We start from the raw sequence: 20,326 nt of genomic DNA on the forward strand, positions 1-20,326 counted from the left end.
CTGAATGCTGTACAAAACAGAAAAAAATGGTTTTAGCTGGATATACAATTTGAAAGCATCTGAGACAGATAAAAAAAACAAAAAAACAAAAAAACACAAATGAACACCTAAGCTGTATTAAATTGTACAGGATACCAGGGAGGGGTCCTTAACGGGAGATATGTGTCCCCGCTATTTGGATTGTGTTACTTTTAAGGGGATGATGGGAACACATTTAGAGTACTCAGGGGTTCTCACCCATGAAGGGTGAGGGGTTCCAGGGTAGTCCGGTCAGAGTGCATAGGACTGATTTACAGTAATCTCTGGGATTGGCAAGTCCTCATTTGTGACCCAGAATTCGGAGACTCAGAGAGAGACTTTGGGTGGGAAAAAGCTTCCAAATTCTGACTACAGGGTTCCTGGTCCCAAAAAAGGGGTTATTAACCTGCAGGGGAGGCCTGAAAGAGAACAGGCAGGAGTCAGCATCTGTTAGTGAGGTCGAGTGAATTAATTCACAGATATGAGCAAGTGTGGACTGTCTGGTGACTGAGACACTTGTTTGCTGAGCTCCTGCGGCCTTTGTGGTGCCCCAAAACAGATGGGAACCCTAAACCCACGCATGGGACTTGTATTCTGGCGGCGAGCCTTTATGTGGTCTTAAATGATACCACAATTAGGGACTGTTTGCCTTTACTTTTGCTGAATAAAGCTGTTTTTGTTTGCTTGTTTTGAGAGAGCGCTAAAGATTACTTTTACTAGCGGATGGCTGATGATTCCGGGTGTAATATACAAAGAATAATACATTTACTTGAATTGCACAATATATATTAAACAGTCTAAGGAAATGTGGTAAATCAAGTAACATTCAAATCATAAAGAGAAATGGGATTAAAGAGTGGTTATGGCGCTGCTAATGGATAAATAATATTGAGCAAAAAATAAAAATAGGCATAAATTACATCAGGTGTGCAAAAATACAATGGGGGTTATTTACTAAAGGAAAATCCACTTTGCACTGCAAGTGCACTTGGTAGTAAAGTCGCTGTTAATCCGAGGGGGGCATGCAAGGAAAATAAAAAAAAAAAAAAACACAGCATTTTAGCTTGCACATGATTGGATGATAAAATCAGCCTCCACTCATTTCAGATCTACCTCTTAGATTTAGAGTGACTGCACTTCCAAGTGCACTTTCAGTGCAAAGTGGATTTGCCTTTCGTAAATAACCCCCAATATGTGCATATACCTCCAGTATCAAGTACATTTCCTAAAAAATTGTGCAAATAAGCCAAAAAACACAGTGCAAATGAACTGCTATGAGCTGAACATACCATATAGTATATAGTACATTATTTCACAGAGCTCACAATTCATATATTACATAAATAAACATGAAATTAATAAAGTCCACTGGTGAAAATCCGTGAATAAAAAACGTGATTAAAAATAAATATATTTGAAATCATTAGTCAACCTTACGGTACCCTTATATAAAGACACATACTCTAATAGAGGATGCCCCCTAAAATTTCAAAAGGTCTGGAACATATGGCTTGAGTCCGAAACAACAACTGTAGAACAAGACGACCCTGTAGGACTATCTGTCTGATTCGATCTCACAGATGAGATGATGGCTCCTCTGATTGCTCCCCCCTGGGGTGTATTCTGACTAGCCACGTGCCTATAGCCGCCCACTTGTCGTAGACCATTTTTTCGGGAGATACCTGTCGTATATCACATTTCTATGTAAATTGCTAAGCATTACACTTATCCTGTTATTTTTTATCAGCAAGCTACGGGGTTGTTTTGTTATTGTTCAACTTGTTTAACTAGTCTTGGCCAGTAATTAAGGTAGGACATGCCTTGCCTAATGTTTTTATGCACTTTGAGTCGGGGAATGCCCAGAGGCTCTGTTATGTAACTTTTCTTTTTCTAAAGTAAATAAAAAAAAAAATATATATAATATATATATATATATATATATATATATATATATATACATATATATATATATATATAAGTCTTTGAATCTGATGAGTAAACAAAAAGGTGCTGCAAATTCCCAAATTCCACACAGGAATCAAGACGTCATCAGAAGCCACTCTACTGAAGTCTTGATGACGAAACACATAAGGTGAAGCTAGGAGCGTCATTACGTCACATCCAGTTTGGGTCTGTGCAGCGCAGCGAGCTCCAGACTTCCTGTTTTTTTTATGCTTGATGTTTTTTACCTGCTGCAAGTGCAATATTCAATATTAAATAAAACAGTTTACGGAATTACGCAATGGAGGCTTCTTATTGTCCCTACATGGTACCGCTGTGATCGAGGAAACCACTGGGAGATCCACATACCTTTGTGAATGCGCACTACCGCTTGAGTGGGGAGATCCAGCTGGTGAGTGTAATCACATAGGGGGGAGCACGAGTGAAAAACGAACACCGATTGCCTGTGTGAATTTGCAGCATCAGATTTAAAGATTTTACAGCAGCATCTTTGTTGTTTACTCATCAGATTCAAAGACTTTACATATATTAATATATATTTTTTTTAGTCACGTTTTTTATTCACAGATTTGGACTTTATTTCATGTTTATGTATGTTTATGTATTTTTTTTTATGAGAATTGTGAGCATGGTAATAAATTTACTATATACTATATGGTATGTTCAGTTCATACCGATTCATTTGCACTGTGTTTTTTGCTTATTTGCACAATTTTTTTTAGGAAATGTATTTGATGTTGGGAGGTATATATATGCACATATTGTATTTTTGCACACCTGATGTAAATTTATTAGTATTTTTAACGATATTATTTACCCATTCGCAGTGCCATAACTACTCTTTAATCCCATTTCTCTTTTGAAATCTACCTTGGCAGTTGGTTTTGGTGGGGGCAACAGCTTGTCATTCTAATGATAATTTAATTAAGTTATTATTTTATAAATTTTATATATAATTTCATTTTGGATAGAGTAAGGAAGAACTATAACCCCTGTCAGATTTATTTTGCCATCTGTGTCCCATTGAGGAGGTTTGCCGTCACTTCCTGTTCAATACCCAAACAGGAGAGGAATTCCCTGAAAATTAAGGCAATCCCCCCCCCCCCCCCCCCCCCCCCCGGGTCACCAGATTTCCCCACTTTTCCGGGAACAACCCAAAATTTGGGATTTTCTTTTCTTTCAATGATAACGGTAAACAGGACAAATAGAGAGGGTGAATCTCCTTAACAGGGGCACAGACAGCAATAAAAACTGACAGGGGTTCTGATCCCGCTCCACTCTATCCAAAACTAAAAAAAGTTTTGCCATTAATTATACTTTAACCCCCTACTAACGACAGGGATTCATCCATGGGGTACCAACAATGTGCTGACATTCCTTTATAATTAAATGGAGAAACAGGTGCAGAACTAGAGCTACTTACTGGTCCCGTCTTTTCTGTTTTCTGTTTGCTTCCACCATCTGAAAACAGAAGATTACTTTAAATAAGACAAGCTACAGAACTTGACGTCACATCATAATTGATTGACTAATATCTCTCCTAAAATTGGGCCCAATTTTAGTTTCCTTAAAACTAGTTAGATACACTTATGGTGCAGTCAGAAAAAAAACATCTTCTTTTCACTTAGTTTTGCTGAGCAGGTAAAGCTAAACTCCAGGAAACCTAAAAATTCGACCATCATGCAGCGAGGGTCAGGGCGGGTGCAAGGGTTTTTTGTCTACTTAGGTGCATTTTGGTTCCCCCCCGAATATGTAGTGAGGGGTGTCCCAGACACCACGGTTGTCCCCTGATTAGCAGCCTCTTACAAGATGGGGGGGCAAGTTTGCAAAGAAGAACACTTGCAGTGATTTGGTGGGGAGGGGGGGGGGGGGGGGGGTGATAAGAGGATACTGTATGTGCTAGGGGGTACTTTGGGAGGAGAGGGAGAGAACTTGTGATGGGGGGCAGATTTTACGTCCAACCCTTCTTCTCTCCCCTCTCCTCCCAAAGTACCCCCTAGTACATATAGTATCCCCCCCCCAAATCACTGCAAGTATTAATTTTCTTTGCAAAACTTGCCCCCTCCCTTGCAAGTCTCATGTATATTGCAATGAGTACAGACCTCAGATCAGCACGGGGCATGGAGAGCTGTGTCCATCTTCCTCCCCCCTCCTCCTGTCTGTGTATACGGTATAGGAGAACAGCAGAGCTGAGAAAGGGGGGGCCTTTAGTCCGCTCTGCACTGTGTGCTTACTGTGAGGCAGTGGGGGGACACGCTGGCTGCCATGTGGGACCTGAGACACCTGGACCAGCCGCAAGACAGATGTCACTGGTGCCCACACCAGCGCGTCCCTGCCAGGCAAGTCACTGGATCCCAGTGCCAGGACTTGTTCTGGCACCGGGCTCCCAGTTTCAGATCCTGGGGATTGGATTTTACCACCCTCCCCTCCTGGTGTCCTCAGGAGGCTGTTTAAGCTGCCTATTGCTTGAGCCGACCCTGGTAAGGGTACACTCACATTGCTAGGTTTAACTGCTTGTTTCTGTACCGGTGATTTGGTAAAGCATCTTTACTTAGCAGATCTTCCGCTTCTGAAGACCCCTCTGTGCTGATAAACAGTAGTGCAGATGCAGCACCCACGGCATGGGAGATACACTATATTACCAAAAGTATTGTGACGCCTGCCTTTACACGCACATGAACATTAAATGGCATCCCAGTCTTAGTCCGTAGGGTTCAATATTCAGTTGACCCACCCTTTGCAGCTAGAAAATCTTCAACTCTTCTGGGAAGGCTGTCCACAAGGTTTAGGAGTGTGTCTATGGAAATGTTTCAGAAGCGCATTTGTGAGGTCAGACACTAATGTTGGAGGAGAAGGTCTGGCTCGCAGTCTTCACTCAAATTCATCCCAAAGGTGTTCTATCGGGTTGAGGTCAGAATTCTGTGTCGGCCAGTCAAGTTCCTTCACCCCAAACTGGCTCATCCAGGTCTTTATGGACCTTGCTTTGTGCACTGGTCCAAATCATTTGGTGGAGGGGGGATTATGGTGTAGAGTTGTTTTTCAAGGGTTGGGCTTGGCCCCTTAGTTCCAGTGAAGGGAACTCTTAAAGTGTAAGTAAACCCCCCTATCGTTTTCAGTCATGGAAGCTGCCATCTTTGCCCCTGTTTAATCTACAACTGCCATGATGCTGCACATGTGATCAGTTATGACACCAGCCATTGGATGGATTGAGAGTTTGGATTAGAGAGCACAACCAATGGAGAGTGTTACATTTCCAGCACGTGCCGGAAATGAAACTGGTAAATGGATGGGTTTACGTCCGCTTTAAGGCGTCAGCATACCAAAACATTTTGGACAATTTCATGCTTCCAACCTTGTGGGAACAGTTTGGGGATGGCCCTTCCTGTTCCAACATGACTGCGCACCAGTGCACAAAGCAAGGTCCATAAAGACATGGATGAGCGAGTTTGGAGTGGAGAAACTTGACTGACCTGCACAGAGTCCTGACTTCAACACGATAGAACACCTTTGGGATGAATTAAAGTTCACATGCGTGTACAGCAGGCGTAGACAACCTCTGCCCTCCAGCTGTGGCGAAACTACAAATCCCATCATGCCTCTGCATCTAGGAGTCATGCCTGTGATTGTCAGGGTCTTGCAGTTTCAAAACAGCTGGAGAGCCCTAGGTTGCCTACCCCTGGTGTACAGGCAGGTGTCCCAATACTTTTGACAATATAGTGTATTTTAGGTTACCTGGAGTATGGCTTGAATTAAAATGCAGTGCCAGTAGGCAGCAGATAAGACCAATGCACAGTGTGCGAGGGCAGCAGTCTGACATGCCCACCACATGACAAGAGCTTTCCAATCAGCAGGGAGCATGATCTTTAAAATGCATATTGTAAGCTCTCAAAAAACCTAAAGATGATATGTAAGTGGTTAGTGATCATTACTAAATATATATATTTATATTATACACAGTACTGTGCAAAAGTCTTAGGCAGGTGTGAAAAAATGCTGTAAAGTATAGCGCCAACAGTTTGCGCAGCCCTTTAGAAACGTAAATAAAGAATTCTTTCAGAAATAGAAGTGTTAATAGTTTATTTTTATTAGCGAATGGAAAAAATGTAAAATAAATGAACAGAAGAGAAATCCAAACCAATATTTGTGGTGACCACCCTTTGCTTTCCAACCAGCATCAATTCTTCTAGGTAGACTCGCACACAGTTCTTGAAGGAAATCGACAGGTAGGTTGTTCCAAACATCTTGGAGAACTAACCACAGATCTTCTGTGGATGCAGGCTGCCTCAAAATTCTTTTGGCTCTTCATGTAATTCTATACAGACTCCATGATGTTGAGATCAGGGCTCTGTGGGGGCCGAACCATCACTTTCAGTACTGTTTGTTCATGTACTGATAGTACTTAATGACATTAAGATAGTACTTAATAAATTTGGGGCCAATCACACGCCTCCCTGATGGTATGGCATGATGGGTAAATATCTGCCTGTATTTTAGAGGACACCGTTGGTCCTGACCATATCTCCAACTCCATTTGCAGAAATGCATCCCCAAACTTTCAAGGAACCTCCTCCACCATATCTCACTGTTGCCTGCAGACACTCATTATTGCATTGCTCTCCAGCCCTTCACCAACAAACTGCCTCCTACTACAGCCAAATTTTACCTCATTAGAGCACCTACTGCCATTTTTTTTTTTTTTGCACCCAGTTCCTATGTTGTAGGCGTTCCTAACACTTTTTTATTTCTGAAGCATGCTTTATTTACAGCATTTTTTCACATCTGCGTAAAACGGTTGCACAGTAATATATATGTAATTTTTTGTGTTAGTTTTTGAATTATTGCACCTCTCTCAGCTATCTGAAAGTTTAAGCTGAATAACTTGTTATCAAACAAATACGGAATAAAGCGCAACCCTTAATTATATAGTGGCTTTCAAAACATAAGGGCTCATGCATATGGGCAGAAACAAAAAGCTGCATTCAGCAGTATTGCATTTTATAGACTCATGCACACAGCAGCATTGTGCTCAGTTATCTTGGGCTGTGTTCAGCTGCAAAAAATCAAAACTGAAAACTCTAAAGCTACGATCAGTATTTCTGCTCAATTTAAAGCAGAACCATACTCGCCTTGAATCCAGCAATGCGCCATTCCCGGAATGCTCCACTGGCCGCTGACCTCTTTGGGTGGCTGGCTTGTGGGTCTCCATCTCTGGCCGGTGTCATTGGCCGGGCCGAGATGACCTCACTCCCACGCATGCGCAGGATTTCTTTTAGATTTGGCATTGCGCAGCTTACTTTATAGGGGTGGACAGGCAGGTAAGTAACTTTAGTGCAGCTTTAATGCAGCAGAGACAAAGCATTAAATATCCTGCCTGTCCACCCATTTTCATTCTGGAGCCTAAAGTTCCACCGACCATCATGTCCTTTAAGACAGTAATGTAAAACCCCCTTCCTGTCAAGAGTTTTTAGCACTGCGATACCTTGACTAACAATTACTCAGGCATGTAAAGCTGTACCCAAATTAACTTTATCATTTTTTTGAGACAGATAGCACTTTTTCGGTGGTACTTAATCACATCTGGGTCTTTTCTTTTTTTTTTTTTTTTTTTAACTATGTAAAACTAACCCAAATTAGGGTATAATATTTAGGCTGTGTGAAAGTTATAGTCTACAAACTATGTACAAGTATATATTTGAAATCAGTATCAGTCATAATGTACGAATGGCCTCTCATTTCTTGGGGCCCTAAAAATGCCAGGACAGCATAAATACTCCTGAAAAGACCCCTTTTTGGAAAGTATACAGTCCAAGGTATTTAGTAAGAGGCATAGCGAGTTTTTTTTTGTAATTTTTTGCACAAATTAAGTACCGGTAGCATTTTCACAAAGTTGTCATTTTAACACACACACACACACACACACACACACACACACACACACACACACACAGCGCATGGGCATACTTACAATTACACCCAAGAACACATTCTTCTACCTCTCCCAGGTATTGGGATACCATATGTGAGATTTTTTTCACTACTGTGATGCATTACTGTGATAAATTCCAAAAATCACCTTCCGGCTTTTAAGGGGTATGAATTTTGTATCCCATCACATTTCTTGGGGCCCTGAAGTGCCAGGACAGGAGAACCACCTAAAAAATGATCCCATGTTTTGAAAAGTAGACCCTCTAAAGTATTGGAGACATGATGAGTCTTTTGAAAATCACATTTTTTGCAGCACGTGTTCAGAAAAAGAAAGAAAGTGAAAATGCATTTTTTTTCCACACACACAGCATGGGCATACTTCGAATTAGACCCCAAAATGCATTTTACTACTCCTTTTGAGTGTGGGTACACCACATATGTGAGACTTTTTGCAGCCTAGATACATAGAGGGGCCCAAAATTCAAGGAGCGCTTTCAAGCCTTCAAGGGGCATAAATTAGGCATCTAAATTTCCTGACTACCTATCATGAGTTTGGAGATCCTGGGGTGCCAGGACAATAGAAACACCCAGAACACCCCCACAATTTTGGAAAGCAGACACCCCAGAGGTATTAAGAAGTATGATGAGTCTTTTGAAGATTTAATTTTTTCTGACACAAGCTATTGTAAAATGCAGATTTTTTTTTTCAATGTACAATGTCACTATAGAGACACTGCACTGCTCTGATTTTTTTTTTGCTCCCACACACTAATGCCCTGTACACACAATGGGATTTTCCGACGGAAAATGTGTGATAGGACCTTGTTGTCGGAAATTCCGACCGTGTGTGGGCTCCATCACACATTTTCCATAGGAATTTCCGACACACAAAGTTTAAGAGCTTGCTATAAAATTTTCCGACAACAAAATCCGTTGTCAGAAATTCCGATTTGTGTGTGTACACAAATTCGACGCACAAAGTGCCACGCATGCTCAGAATAAATTAAGAGACGAAAGCTATTGGCTATTGACCCGTTTATAGTTCCGACGTACGTGTTTTACGTCACCACGTTCAGAACGATCGGATTTTCCGACAACTTTGTCCGACCATGTGTATGCAAGACAAGTTTGAGCCAACATCTGTCGGAAAAAATCCATGGATTTTGTTGTCGGAATGTCCAATCAATGTCCGATCGTGCGTACGGGGCATTAGAGTGTTTCCTGCAGTGTCTATCACTGTAAGAGGAAACAAAGCAGAGATAGCAATGTACAGCCTTCATTTACAAATGCGATCACTGTGATTGGTTACAATGATTGCATGGTACACGGCCAAATGTATTTATTACAGCCTGACACCAGTTCTTTTTGAAGTACTTTGTTAATATAAAATTATTTTTATTAATTTATTTATTTTAAGAAGCATAATAAATATGTATAGTTCAAATATCTTTTATTCAAAATTTTCAGCAAAAACAAAGAACATGAAGTGAAGTATCAATATTAAATAACATTTAACATCATAACCTATAACAGAAGTAATCTAATGGATGCCAAGCAGGATCAAATTGTTGCGAAACCCCCAAAGGAGGGAAAGCAAACAAAAGGAAGGGGGATGGAAGGAAAGAAGCCCAGGTCTAGTATGGTGTCAAAAGTCTAATAAAAAATAAATAAAATTATCACAGGAGCAGAGAGTTCTGTCTGTCACATATAGGACTACACCAGTGGGCGCCAAACTGCGGCCCGCAGGACAGATGCAGACCCTTGCTTGTCTTTATCTGGCCCTTGGGACACTATTCCTCCCTCTGACACCAACAATAGGGTATTATTTCTCCCATTGACCCCAATAATAGAGCAAAAAAAAAAAAACATCCTTCCTCTTATACCATTCATGGGGCACTATTCCTTCCACTAACACCAAAGATGGGGCACTATTGCTCCCATTGACACCAACATTGGGGCACTATTCCTCCCACTTCTACTGCTAACCACAAGGGTGCTGTGTAATTTTTTTGAACCTACTGACCACCAAGCCTGGAGGCATTATCTACTCCCATTGGCCACAGTCCAGCCCCACTAAAGTCTGGAGGACAGTAAACTGACCCTTTGTTTAGAAAGTTTGGAGACCCCTGAATCACACATAGGAATTAACCTCTTCTCTTGGTAATTTCTGGGTCCATTTCTAAAGCCAAGAAGTGTAAATGGAGATGCTGCCTTATGGCAGTAAGTGTGGCCATCTCCCGACATTAGGAAAACAACCTTGCCACATATTTTAGAAAAGGCCCATATTCTCAATGGCAATGGAGACCTTAGTGGCTGCAGATGGTAATGATCCTGAAAAAAAAAAAAAGAAAAAAAATACATACAGTAATAATAGGTGGACATGTTGGAGGGCTTATAGAAATGTTGTTCTCTCTTATCATTTTCCTTTTAAAGGAGGATAGCTTTTTTCCTTTTAAAGGAGGATAGCTTTTTTCCTTTTAAAGGAGGATAGCTTTTTTCTTTTACAGTTTTCCTAAAATGTTCTTGCTGTCTGTGACGGGGAGTGTGTCACATCTGATATTCAGCACACAACAGAGATAGGAGAGCTGTCTGTCCCCACTGTGTGCTGAAGAACTGCAGGGACCACAACAAATGGGGGTGGGGTGGGGGGGAATTAAACAGAAGGGTTTTTATTAGGTGTGGAAATGCAAACAATATACAGTATATTCATCCTGCAAAGAGACCTTTCCCCTCTGGGGACACAAAAAATTTTGCAAAGGCATTTCTAACGTTTATGGCATAGTTAGTGGGCTGCAAGTCCATGACCGGCACATCTTGAGCTTTGTTCCTTGGCACAGGGTATGAAGATCTTCTCTCCCGTTCCAGGACAAAATTGTAAAGCACACAGCAAGCCCGCACTACTTTCATGGCATTCTCCACATCCAGCTGTATTTCAGACCGGAGAATACGCCATTTAGAGGTGCAGACTTCAAAGGCGCAGTCCACCACCTGACGGGCTTGGCTCAGACGGTAGTTAAATGTCCTTTCTTTAGGGGCAAGCTCATGCCCACTGTAGGGGCACATCAGGTTCTCTGTCAGTCCAAATGTCTCATCTGCCACAATCACATGTGGGAGATTTGGTTCCGTTGTACAAGGCAGAGGCTTCTTAGGTGGGATCTTTAGCTGTCCTTCATACAGGCTACGTCCCATTGTGGACTCCCCGAATATATTGGAATTGTCTGCATTCCCATAATCCCCAACATCAATGCCAATAAAACGATAGTAGGCATCCACCAAACCCAGGACAACAATTGGTAAATTTTTTGAATGCTTTGACCCCACGTTTGGGGGCATCTTCATTCTAACATGTCTGCAACCCAGGGCTCCGATACAGTTAGGAAAATCCTTCAACATCCAGAACTCATCTTCCACGTCTTTCCACAGCTGCTTTTTAGGCTTTGGCATCACGACCTGATGCAGCTCCTCCCACAGCGCCTGGCAAGTTTCATGGGTCACCTTGGCCACTGTGCTCACACCCAGCTGAAAATAGTGATGGAGCGACGCAAACGACTGTCCTGTTGCCAGAAATCTGAAACATCAAAATGCAATACAAAAACCAGACTTAAATAGCGATAGATAGATAGATAGATAGATAGATAGATAGATAGATAGATAGATAGATAGATAGATAGATAGATAGATAGATAGATAGATATCTCAACTGAATCCCAAAAGGAGGATATTTCTGAGGTGGTTTCCTATATCTAGCAAGATTGTGAAAGGGAAATCCAGAAGGTGAATAGCTGCTATGGGCAACTCTATCTAATCCGTTGACAATCTTTCTTTGTTTTATTTAATTATCCAGAAAAACTCAATTCAAAAAAAAAGGTATAAAATTGATTTGCATTTTAATGAGTGAAATAAGCATTTGATCCCCTATCAAAATCTATAAGATTTCTGGCTCCCAGGTGCCTTCTATACAGATAACGAGCTGAGATTAGGAGCACTCTCAAAGGGAGTGCTCCTAATCTCAGCTCATTACCCGTTTAAAAGACACCTGTCCACAGAAGCAATCAGATTCCAATCTCTCCACCATGGTCAAGACCAAAGAGCTGTCCAAGGATGTCAGGGACAAGAGATTGTAGACCTACACAAGGCTGGAATGGGCTAAAAGCAGCTTAATGAGAGGGTGACAACAGTTGGTGCGATTATTCGCATATGGAGGAAAACACTAAATCTTCCTCAGTCTGGGGCTGCATGTAAAATCTCACCTCGTGGTGATTCAATGATCATGAGAACGTTGAGGAATCAGCCTAGAACTACATGGGAGAGTCTTGTCAAACTCAAGGCAGCTGGGACCATAGTCCCCTAGAAAACAATTGGTAACACACTACGCCGTAAAGGACTGAAACCCTGCAGTGCCCGCATGGTCTCCCTGCTCAAGAAAGCACATGTACAGTTTGCTAATGAACATTTGAATGATTCAGAGGAGAACTGGGTGAAAATGTTGTGGTCAGGTGAGACCAAAAATGGAGCTCTTTGGCATCAACTCTGCTAAGGGGACAGGACAACTTCACCGCATCAAAAGGGATGATGGACGGGCCACATATCACCAAATCTTGGTTGAGAACCTCCTTCCCTCAGCCAGCACATTGAAAATGGGTTGTGGATGGGTATTCCAGCATGACAAATGGTCAAGGCAACAAAGGAGCGGCTCAAGAAGCACATTAAGGTCCTGGCGTGGCCTAGCCAGTCTCCAGACCTTAATCCCATAGAAAGTATGTGGAGGGAGCTGAAGGTTCCAGTTACCAAACATCAGCCTTGAAACCCTAATGACTTGGAGAGGATCTGCAAAGAGTAAGTCATGTTTTGCGAAGGGGTCAAATACTTATTTCACTTATTAAAATGCAAATCAACTTAGAACTTTTGAAATGTGATTTTCTGGATTTTTTTGTTGTTGTTCTGTGTCTCACTATTAAAAAAAAAAAAAAAAAAAAAAAGAAAAAGAAAAAGAAAAAGAAAAAGAAAAAAAAAAAAAAAAAAAAACACGCACACACACACGCACACAATTAAAAATTGTCAGTGGGCAAATGTACAAAATCAGCAGGAGTCAAATACTTTTTTCCCCTTACTGTATAGAGAAGAAAATTACTGTTCAAGTTGCCTATAGTCCAAACAACCAGTCAGAACCTGACTTTCATACATACACCAGCCATAACATTATGACCACTGACAGGTAAAGTGAATAACGATGATTATCTCATTACAATGAGATCTGAAATGTGGGTGGGATATATTAGGCAGCAAGTGAACATGTTCTTGAAGTTTATGTTTAGAAAGAAGGAAGAAGCAAGTGTAAGGATTTGAGGGACTAGGGCTAAATTGTAATGGCTGGACAACTGGGTCAGAGCATCTCCCAAACTGAAGCTCTTGTGGGATGTTCCCGGTCTGCAGCAGTCAGGACCATCCAAGAAACCATGGTCCAAGGAAAGAAAACCGGCAACAAAGTCATGGGTGGCCAAGGCTCGTTGATGCACATGGGGAGCAAAGGCTGGCCTGAGTAGTCTAGTCCAGCAGAGGAGCGATTTTAGTCCAAATTGCTGAAAGAGTTCATGCTGGTTCTGATAGAAAGGTGTCAGAACACACAGTGCATCGCAGTTTGTTGTGTATGGGGCTGTGTAGAGTGTCTGGATGCAAATGCTGACTCATGCCCACAGCCAAAATGTGCCAATTGGCGCACGAACATCAAAACTGGACCACAGAGCAATGGAAGAAGTTGGCCTTGTCTGATGAATTCAAGAAAGGTTTGAAGAGCACAGCACTTTTCAGGTGTTGACTTGGCCTCCAAAATTCTTCAGACCTCAATCCAATCGAGTATCTGTGGATGTGCTGGAAAAACAAGCCTCACCTTGTAACTTACAGGCCTCATTAAAAGGATCTGCTACTGTTGGCTTGGTTCCAGATACCTCAACATACCTTCAGAAGTCTAGTGGCATCCATGCTCTGACAGTTTTTGGTGGGTGGTTATAATATTATGGCCGATCTGTCTGTCTACACATACACACACTATGATAGAATTTACAATACATTATACTGTACATGTAGTGCACTACATGCCATCAACACATGAGGGATACATACAGGTTACATTTACATAAAAGCTAGGATCAGAACATACCTGAGGGTGACCAATAGTCTCTCCTCAGCAGACACGCTCCTCCACATGTTGGTACTCGAAGGGGAAAGTCGTGGTCGCAGGATCTCAAGCAGTGCATCAAAAGTGGAGACAGACATCTGGGTGAAGTTAAAAAACCTCTTTGGATATTTGCGAAGGTCTCTGTATATCGTGGCAAATAAAGTATTTGTCAGCCGCTGCGATGTAAAAGGATACGTCCGATAGCGACGCCTGGATCTTTTCTCCTCCAACTCCCTCAACCTTCTTCTTCTCCTCAACACCACCAGCAAAATAGCTACATCAATCAGACTTTCAATGGGATCCCCAAAACCTGCCAAAGCAAGATACTCAGAATAAAGCCAGTGTGCACACCTGTCAGGAGCAGGGAGCTCTAGAAAAGAATAAAAAAAGCGCCAAATCTACATACTGTATAAGGAAAGGAAAAAAAGGTGGCAAAAAAAAAAAAATAAAAAAAATAATATATATATATATATATATATATATATATATATATATATATATATACATACATATATATATACATACATACATACATACATACATACATACACACACACACACACACACACATTCTAGGATTCAAAACTGAGCTAGTGGAATGGAAGAAAAGTTTTACAGATGTGAATGATTTACGGACTTCTACAAGTCTCTTCTGAAGCACTTCACAGACCATTATGTGCATTTTACGCAGGGTCCTGTTTAGACAGCAGCATTTTATTATGCCCATGTGCTTGAGTCCTAAAAAGGATAACCTACTTCACACCTACATTTTAATTAATAGGTTAAAAAGCAACAATTACTTGCACTTAGGTGAGCAGGTTGCGTTTCTTCATTGTAATAATTTCTACCTGGCTCAGGCTCTTCTTGTTTCACAATCACAGGGACTATGGAATAAACACAATACCATGATTAGGACCCAAAACATATATAGGACATACTGTCAACATTAGGGCTCCAAAGAGTGGATTTTCTATTATGACAATACTAAGTTTTGTCATTGTGAGCCCTCTAAATCAATCTGCGCCCCCTCCCAATACTTACCTGAGCTCCCTCTCTATCCAGCGATGTCCACGAGTGCCTTGATCGCCCGGGACGCTCTCTTCTGATTGGCTGAGACACAGTAGAGGCCCCATTGGCTCCCGCTGCTGTCAAACTCAGTTAACCAATCAGGAGAGAGAGGGGGCGGGGCAGTACAGCAGCTTCGTGTCTGAAGTCTGAATGGATACAAGGTGATGCAGCTTGCCTTTGGGGGGGGGGCTGCTTGCTGTGGGGCAGGAGCTCCAGCTAGGGACCCGAGAAGAGGAGGATCCGGGCTGCCCTGTGCAAATCCACTGCACAGCGCAGGCAAGTACATGTTTTTTTCTTCTTTTTTCTATTAAAATAACAGACTTTACAATCACTTTAATCACACAAGAGTGTAAACCCCGAACTGAAAGACTTTTCTTACTAAAGCACTGTGTACCATGTACCATGTTTTACATCTCAGCACAGCATTCCCCCCCCCCCCCCCCCCCCAATTTGCCGTGAGGTTTCATCCATAGCAGAACCAAAAAAAATTGTTTTGATTGGTCAAAAGACAAGTCACACTCATCTCAAAGTCAGATAAAAAAAATCAGATCTTATTTATTAAAGCCTCGCCGAATTTGCATGGAAGTCGGGCCGAAGTCGGGCAACTTGTGTCGCACCAGTGTGAACCAGGCCTTAGTGTGCATAATAATAATGATAATCTGCACACCCATTAGTACAGCAATGTGCCCAGAAATTTTTAATTTTAGGCAGAATTAACCTTTAGGTTGGATTCAAACCTTTGCTATGTTGCAGTGCCTGACACAAGATGGTTGTGCATTAATAAGGTGTGAAGTCGGGAAAAAAAAAAAAATCGCCAAACTTTCTTTTGGATGGATAAGGAAATGGTTAAAGACCAAAAGTTCGCCTTTTTAAAAAAGAAAAAAAAAAAAAAACAAAAAAAAAAACACCCCACAAAACCTCCACTTAAGTGCTTGCCGTCAGAAGTGGTGATATGTCATTGCTGCATCGATAAACAAAATATTTAATTCTGGCAGTAATTTCCTTCACTGTAATAGTAATCCTAGCAGCTAAGAAGCCGCTGGATTACTTTTACAGGCGGCGGCAGGAGGAGGAGTCGCACTACACACCTACTGCTCGTAAAGATACAACTGTTGGCATCTGGTTCTTGGGACACAATAAAAGAAACTGATGTTTGATCAGTAGTTTTGGAGGAGAAATGTGGGGTCTAACACACAGAGGACCTGTCATAGCCCATGTTATCACGGGGGGGTGTTCATCCTTTCTGATATCAATAAAAATGATCAAAATAAAAAGAAGGAGCCTCCACTCCCCCGTGCAAATGCACACATGCACGTAGGTCACACACACACGTAAACGGCAAACACACAACACATGTTAGGTATCGTCAAGAACGTCAGAGCGAGAGAAAGAATTCCAGCACCAGATCTCCTCTGTAACTCCAAACTGGTAACCTGTTAAAGGCTTTTAAAGCATCACCCATGGAGACTTTTTTTCTAGTTTGCCGCCATTCCATGGGCAGACGCAATTTTAAAGTGTGACATGTTTGGAATCACATTTACTCGGCGTAACATCATCTTTAATATTTTACCAAATACGTACTATATAGTGTTTTTCATTAAAGTGTATTTTTTCACATTGGCTAGCTGACTTTGACAGCAGTGGGAGCCAATCAGGGAGAGAGGGGCAGGGCCGGGGCTCTGTGTCTGAATGTGACTCAGCTCGGGTGCCCACCTAGAAAACTGCTTGCTGTGGGGGGACTGAACAGGAGGGAGGGGCCAGGAGAGCAGAAGAGGGACCTGAGAAGAGGAGGATCTGTGCTGCCCTGTGCAAATCCACTTCACAGAGGAGGCAAGTAGGTTTCTTATTTTTATAGGAAAAAAAACAAAAAAACACAAAAAAACACAAAACACACGACTTTACAATCACTTTAACACTTTTCTTTACCATTGGACAAAAAGGGAAGATACATCACTTACTTATATTTTCATGATCCTCATTTTCTGCTTCCCCCGCATTACCATCATCAGGTTCTTGCTTAAAAATACCAGGAACCCCTGCCACAGACACACAAAAATGATGTCATAGTAGGAAAGGGGAGGGGTCTTAAAGCCTCTAAAATGAAGGAAAGTCTTAGAAGGCCCCATTCACATGAGGCAGGCAATTCTAGAGGCTTTTTTTTCTGTGTTTTGTCACTTGTAGTACAGAGCAGTCGTGTATTTTTGGCCCCATAGACTGTTTTATGGGAGTGCCAAAAAACAAAAACAAAAAAAAACAAAAACAAAAACAAAAAAAAACACACACCACAACCTCATGCAAATGTGTTTTCCAGGTGCTCCCAATAAAAGTCTACAGGGTCAAACAGCACCGGATGTCAGGGAAAAAAAAAAAAAAAAAAAAAAACAAACAACCGCAAGTTATTTACATATACTATATTACCAAAAGTTTTGCGACGCCTGTCTTTACACGCACGTGAACTTTAATAGCATCCCAGTATTAGTTCGTAGTGTTCAATATTGAGTTGGCCCACCCTTTGCAGCTATACCAGGTTCAACTCTTCTGGGAAGGCTGTCCACAAGGTTTAGGAGTGTGTCTATGGGAATGTTTGACCATTCTTCCAGAAGCACATTTGTGAGGTCAGGCACTGATGTTGGACGAGAAGACCTGGTTGTCAGTCTCCGCTCTAATTCATCCCAAAGGTGTTCTATCGGGTTGATGTCAGGACTCTGTGCAGGCCAGTCAAGTTCCTTCACCCCAAACTCGCTCATCCATGTCTTTATGGACTTTGCTTTGTGCACTGATCCAAATCATTTGGTGGAGGGGGGATTATGGTGTGGGGTTGTTTTTCAGGGGTTGGTCTTGGCCCCTTAGTTCCAGTGAAGGGAACTCTTAAGCCGTCAGCATACCAAAACATTTTGGACAATTTTATACTCCCAAAGTTCTGGAAACAGTTTGGGGATGGCCCCTTCCTGTTCCAACATGACTGCGGACCAGAGCACAAAGCAAGGTCCATAAAGACATGGATGAGTGAGTTTGGGGTGGAGGAACTTGACAGGCCTGCACAGAGTCCTGACATCAACCTGATAGAACACCTTTGGGATGAATTCGAGTGGAGACTGTGAGCCAGGCCTTCTCGTCCACATCAGTGCCTGACCTCACAAATGCGCTTCTTGAAGAATGGTCAAACATTCCCATAGACACACTCCTAAACCTTGTGGACGGCCTTCCCAGAAGAGTTGAAGCTGTTATAGCTGCAAAGGGTGGGCCAACCCAATATTGGACCCTACGGACTAAGACTGGGATGCCATTAAAGTTCATGTGCGTGTAAAGGCAGGTGTCCCAATACTTTTCACACTATAGCGTATGTGTTTAGCCAAAATATCTGGCTATTCCCCAAATAGCTGCAAAACACTGTAGAGCCACTAGTGCCTATTTTGTTACCTACACAACCTACTATGGCCATTTAGTAGTCCAATCCTCTCCTCTCATGCTCCCCGGCTGCAGCACTGCTGCTCCCTCTTCCTGAATTTACAGAGACACAGGTCCCCGCTACAACCCGTAAAATCCTGTGAGTAGGGAGCGGAGCCATGGTTTAGCGTGTGCGTGCATGTGTGTACACAGCCCAGCTTGCATAAACTCTCGCATACGGCTTGTTATGGGAAGGAGGAAGAAGAGGAAGCAGACAGTGCAAAGAAAAAGAAAGGGACCGCGCACAGAGCAGGTAAGTATAACACTCCCCCCCCCCCCCCCCTTTTTTTTTTCTTTAATAAACAATATTAACAACTTTAAAAGCAGAACTTCACCCATAACAGCTTGATAAAAAAAAAAAATGATGTTCTTTTAGCAAGAAACACACATTTCACATTAACAATTATGCTACCAACATTAGTGTGTGTCTCCAGCTTTGCTCCAGGTTCTTTTTGCCAGAGGCTGCCATTTTGCCGATACCCAGAGCCACTGAACAGCAGTTAAACAAAGCAGAACTAAATCCATACAATTTTAAAACAGTTAAATTCCTGGAATGTGGGGATTGCTAACTGTCACATTTGCTTGTGTTGTGTCCTCAACCAAACTGTCAAACCATCAAATGTATTGTGTCATAACTGATCACATGTGCAGCATCATGGCAGTTGCAGATCAAACAGAAGCAGCTTCCTTAGCTGTAAAGTATAGGAGGGTTCAATTCTGCTTTAAAGTGGATCTTTTTTCAGTGAGATAAAAACTGACAGACAGAGAAATAAGAGTCAGTTCTTCCTCCTTGCTGTGAGTGACAGGCGATTTACATATCTCATGCAGGAGCCTGAGAGAGACATTCTGTGTACTTCAGATCCTCCCCTCCTTTCTTCTCCAGGTCTCCCAGGATTGGCTGCTCCACACCTCACCATAATTGGGCATGCTGAAATCATGTGGTGACTTTTCTGGGTTTTGACTGGATGTTAGGTAATCATAGCAGAAATTCAGTATAAGAAATACACAGGAAAAAATGCATATTGACAAGGGGAGTGTAGAGGTGGGCGGGGAGTCTGACATCACGACTCCACCCACTGAGCGCCAGACAACAGACCCACCCACAGAATATGCAGTTTTCGGGTCTCATAACAGACAGAGGGGAGACATTTGACAGGTAAAGATACATGCAGGAGGCGTGTATATCCTTATAGATAACCCCTATGGCAGGAGTTTAGAAGTGGGTTTACATCCACTTTAAGGCTGTCAACAGATTGTCCTCTACAAACTTGCCAGTGCCTAAAAAGAGAGAGCAACTGAGCATATGCAGAGCAGGGTGAGACAGTGTATTACTGGATTTAAAACAGTATAGGCACTTATTTGTAATGTTTTGCAAATCTATACCTGCAAGGTCAGCCTATCCCTTTAATCTCACATGATGTTGAAACTCTTTACCACCACTTGGATTCTACTGTATATTGAACTACAAATACTCACGGTTCAGTCAGCTACACTGCAAGGACACTGACAGCTAACAAACTAGTGCTAAGGATTCTGCCCAAACAGTATCACAGTGGTTCTGGCAACGTTAACACCTGGATTGCATCCACTCCTCAAGAGACAGTGGTGGAGAGCTCTCTATGATTCAGCGCAGGAGGATGAAAAAAGTCAGAGGACGGTGTCTGGGCAGAACCCGTCATCATGCCTTATCACCTTGAATACGGGTGATGGAAGGAGGCAACATCGGTGTGC

At 42.2% G+C, this 20,326-nt stretch overlaps 1 protein-coding gene across 3 annotated transcripts in view; it reads right to left on the reverse strand.

Moving 5' to 3' along the window:
- LOC141111247 (uncharacterized) overlaps window positions 1–20,326 on the reverse strand; it is a 59,838-nt gene that overhangs the window by 13,583 nt on the left and 25,929 nt on the right. The window contains exons 7-10 of one of the 3 annotated variants that reach the window (XM_073603390.1): window positions 17,107–17,184; window positions 14,881–14,964; window positions 14,063–14,390; window positions 3,404–3,441 (exon numbers count right to left, since the gene is read on the reverse strand). In XM_073603390.1, coding sequence (XP_073459491.1) covers window positions 3,404–3,441; window positions 14,063–14,390; window positions 14,881–14,964; window positions 17,107–17,184 — 528 coding nt within the window. Of the gene's footprint in view, window positions 1–3,403; window positions 3,442–9,338; window positions 11,474–14,062; window positions 14,391–14,880; window positions 14,965–17,106; window positions 17,185–20,326 lie in introns of those variants that run through there. The other 2 variants (XM_073603387.1, XM_073603388.1) reach the window with 2 other exon arrangements.

This window comes from Aquarana catesbeiana, linkage group LG10, assembly GCF_042186555.1.
Source record: "Aquarana catesbeiana isolate 2022-GZ linkage group LG10, ASM4218655v1, whole genome shotgun sequence".
In the NCBI taxonomy this organism is placed as follows: Eukaryota; Metazoa; Chordata; class Amphibia; order Anura; family Ranidae; genus Aquarana; species Aquarana catesbeiana.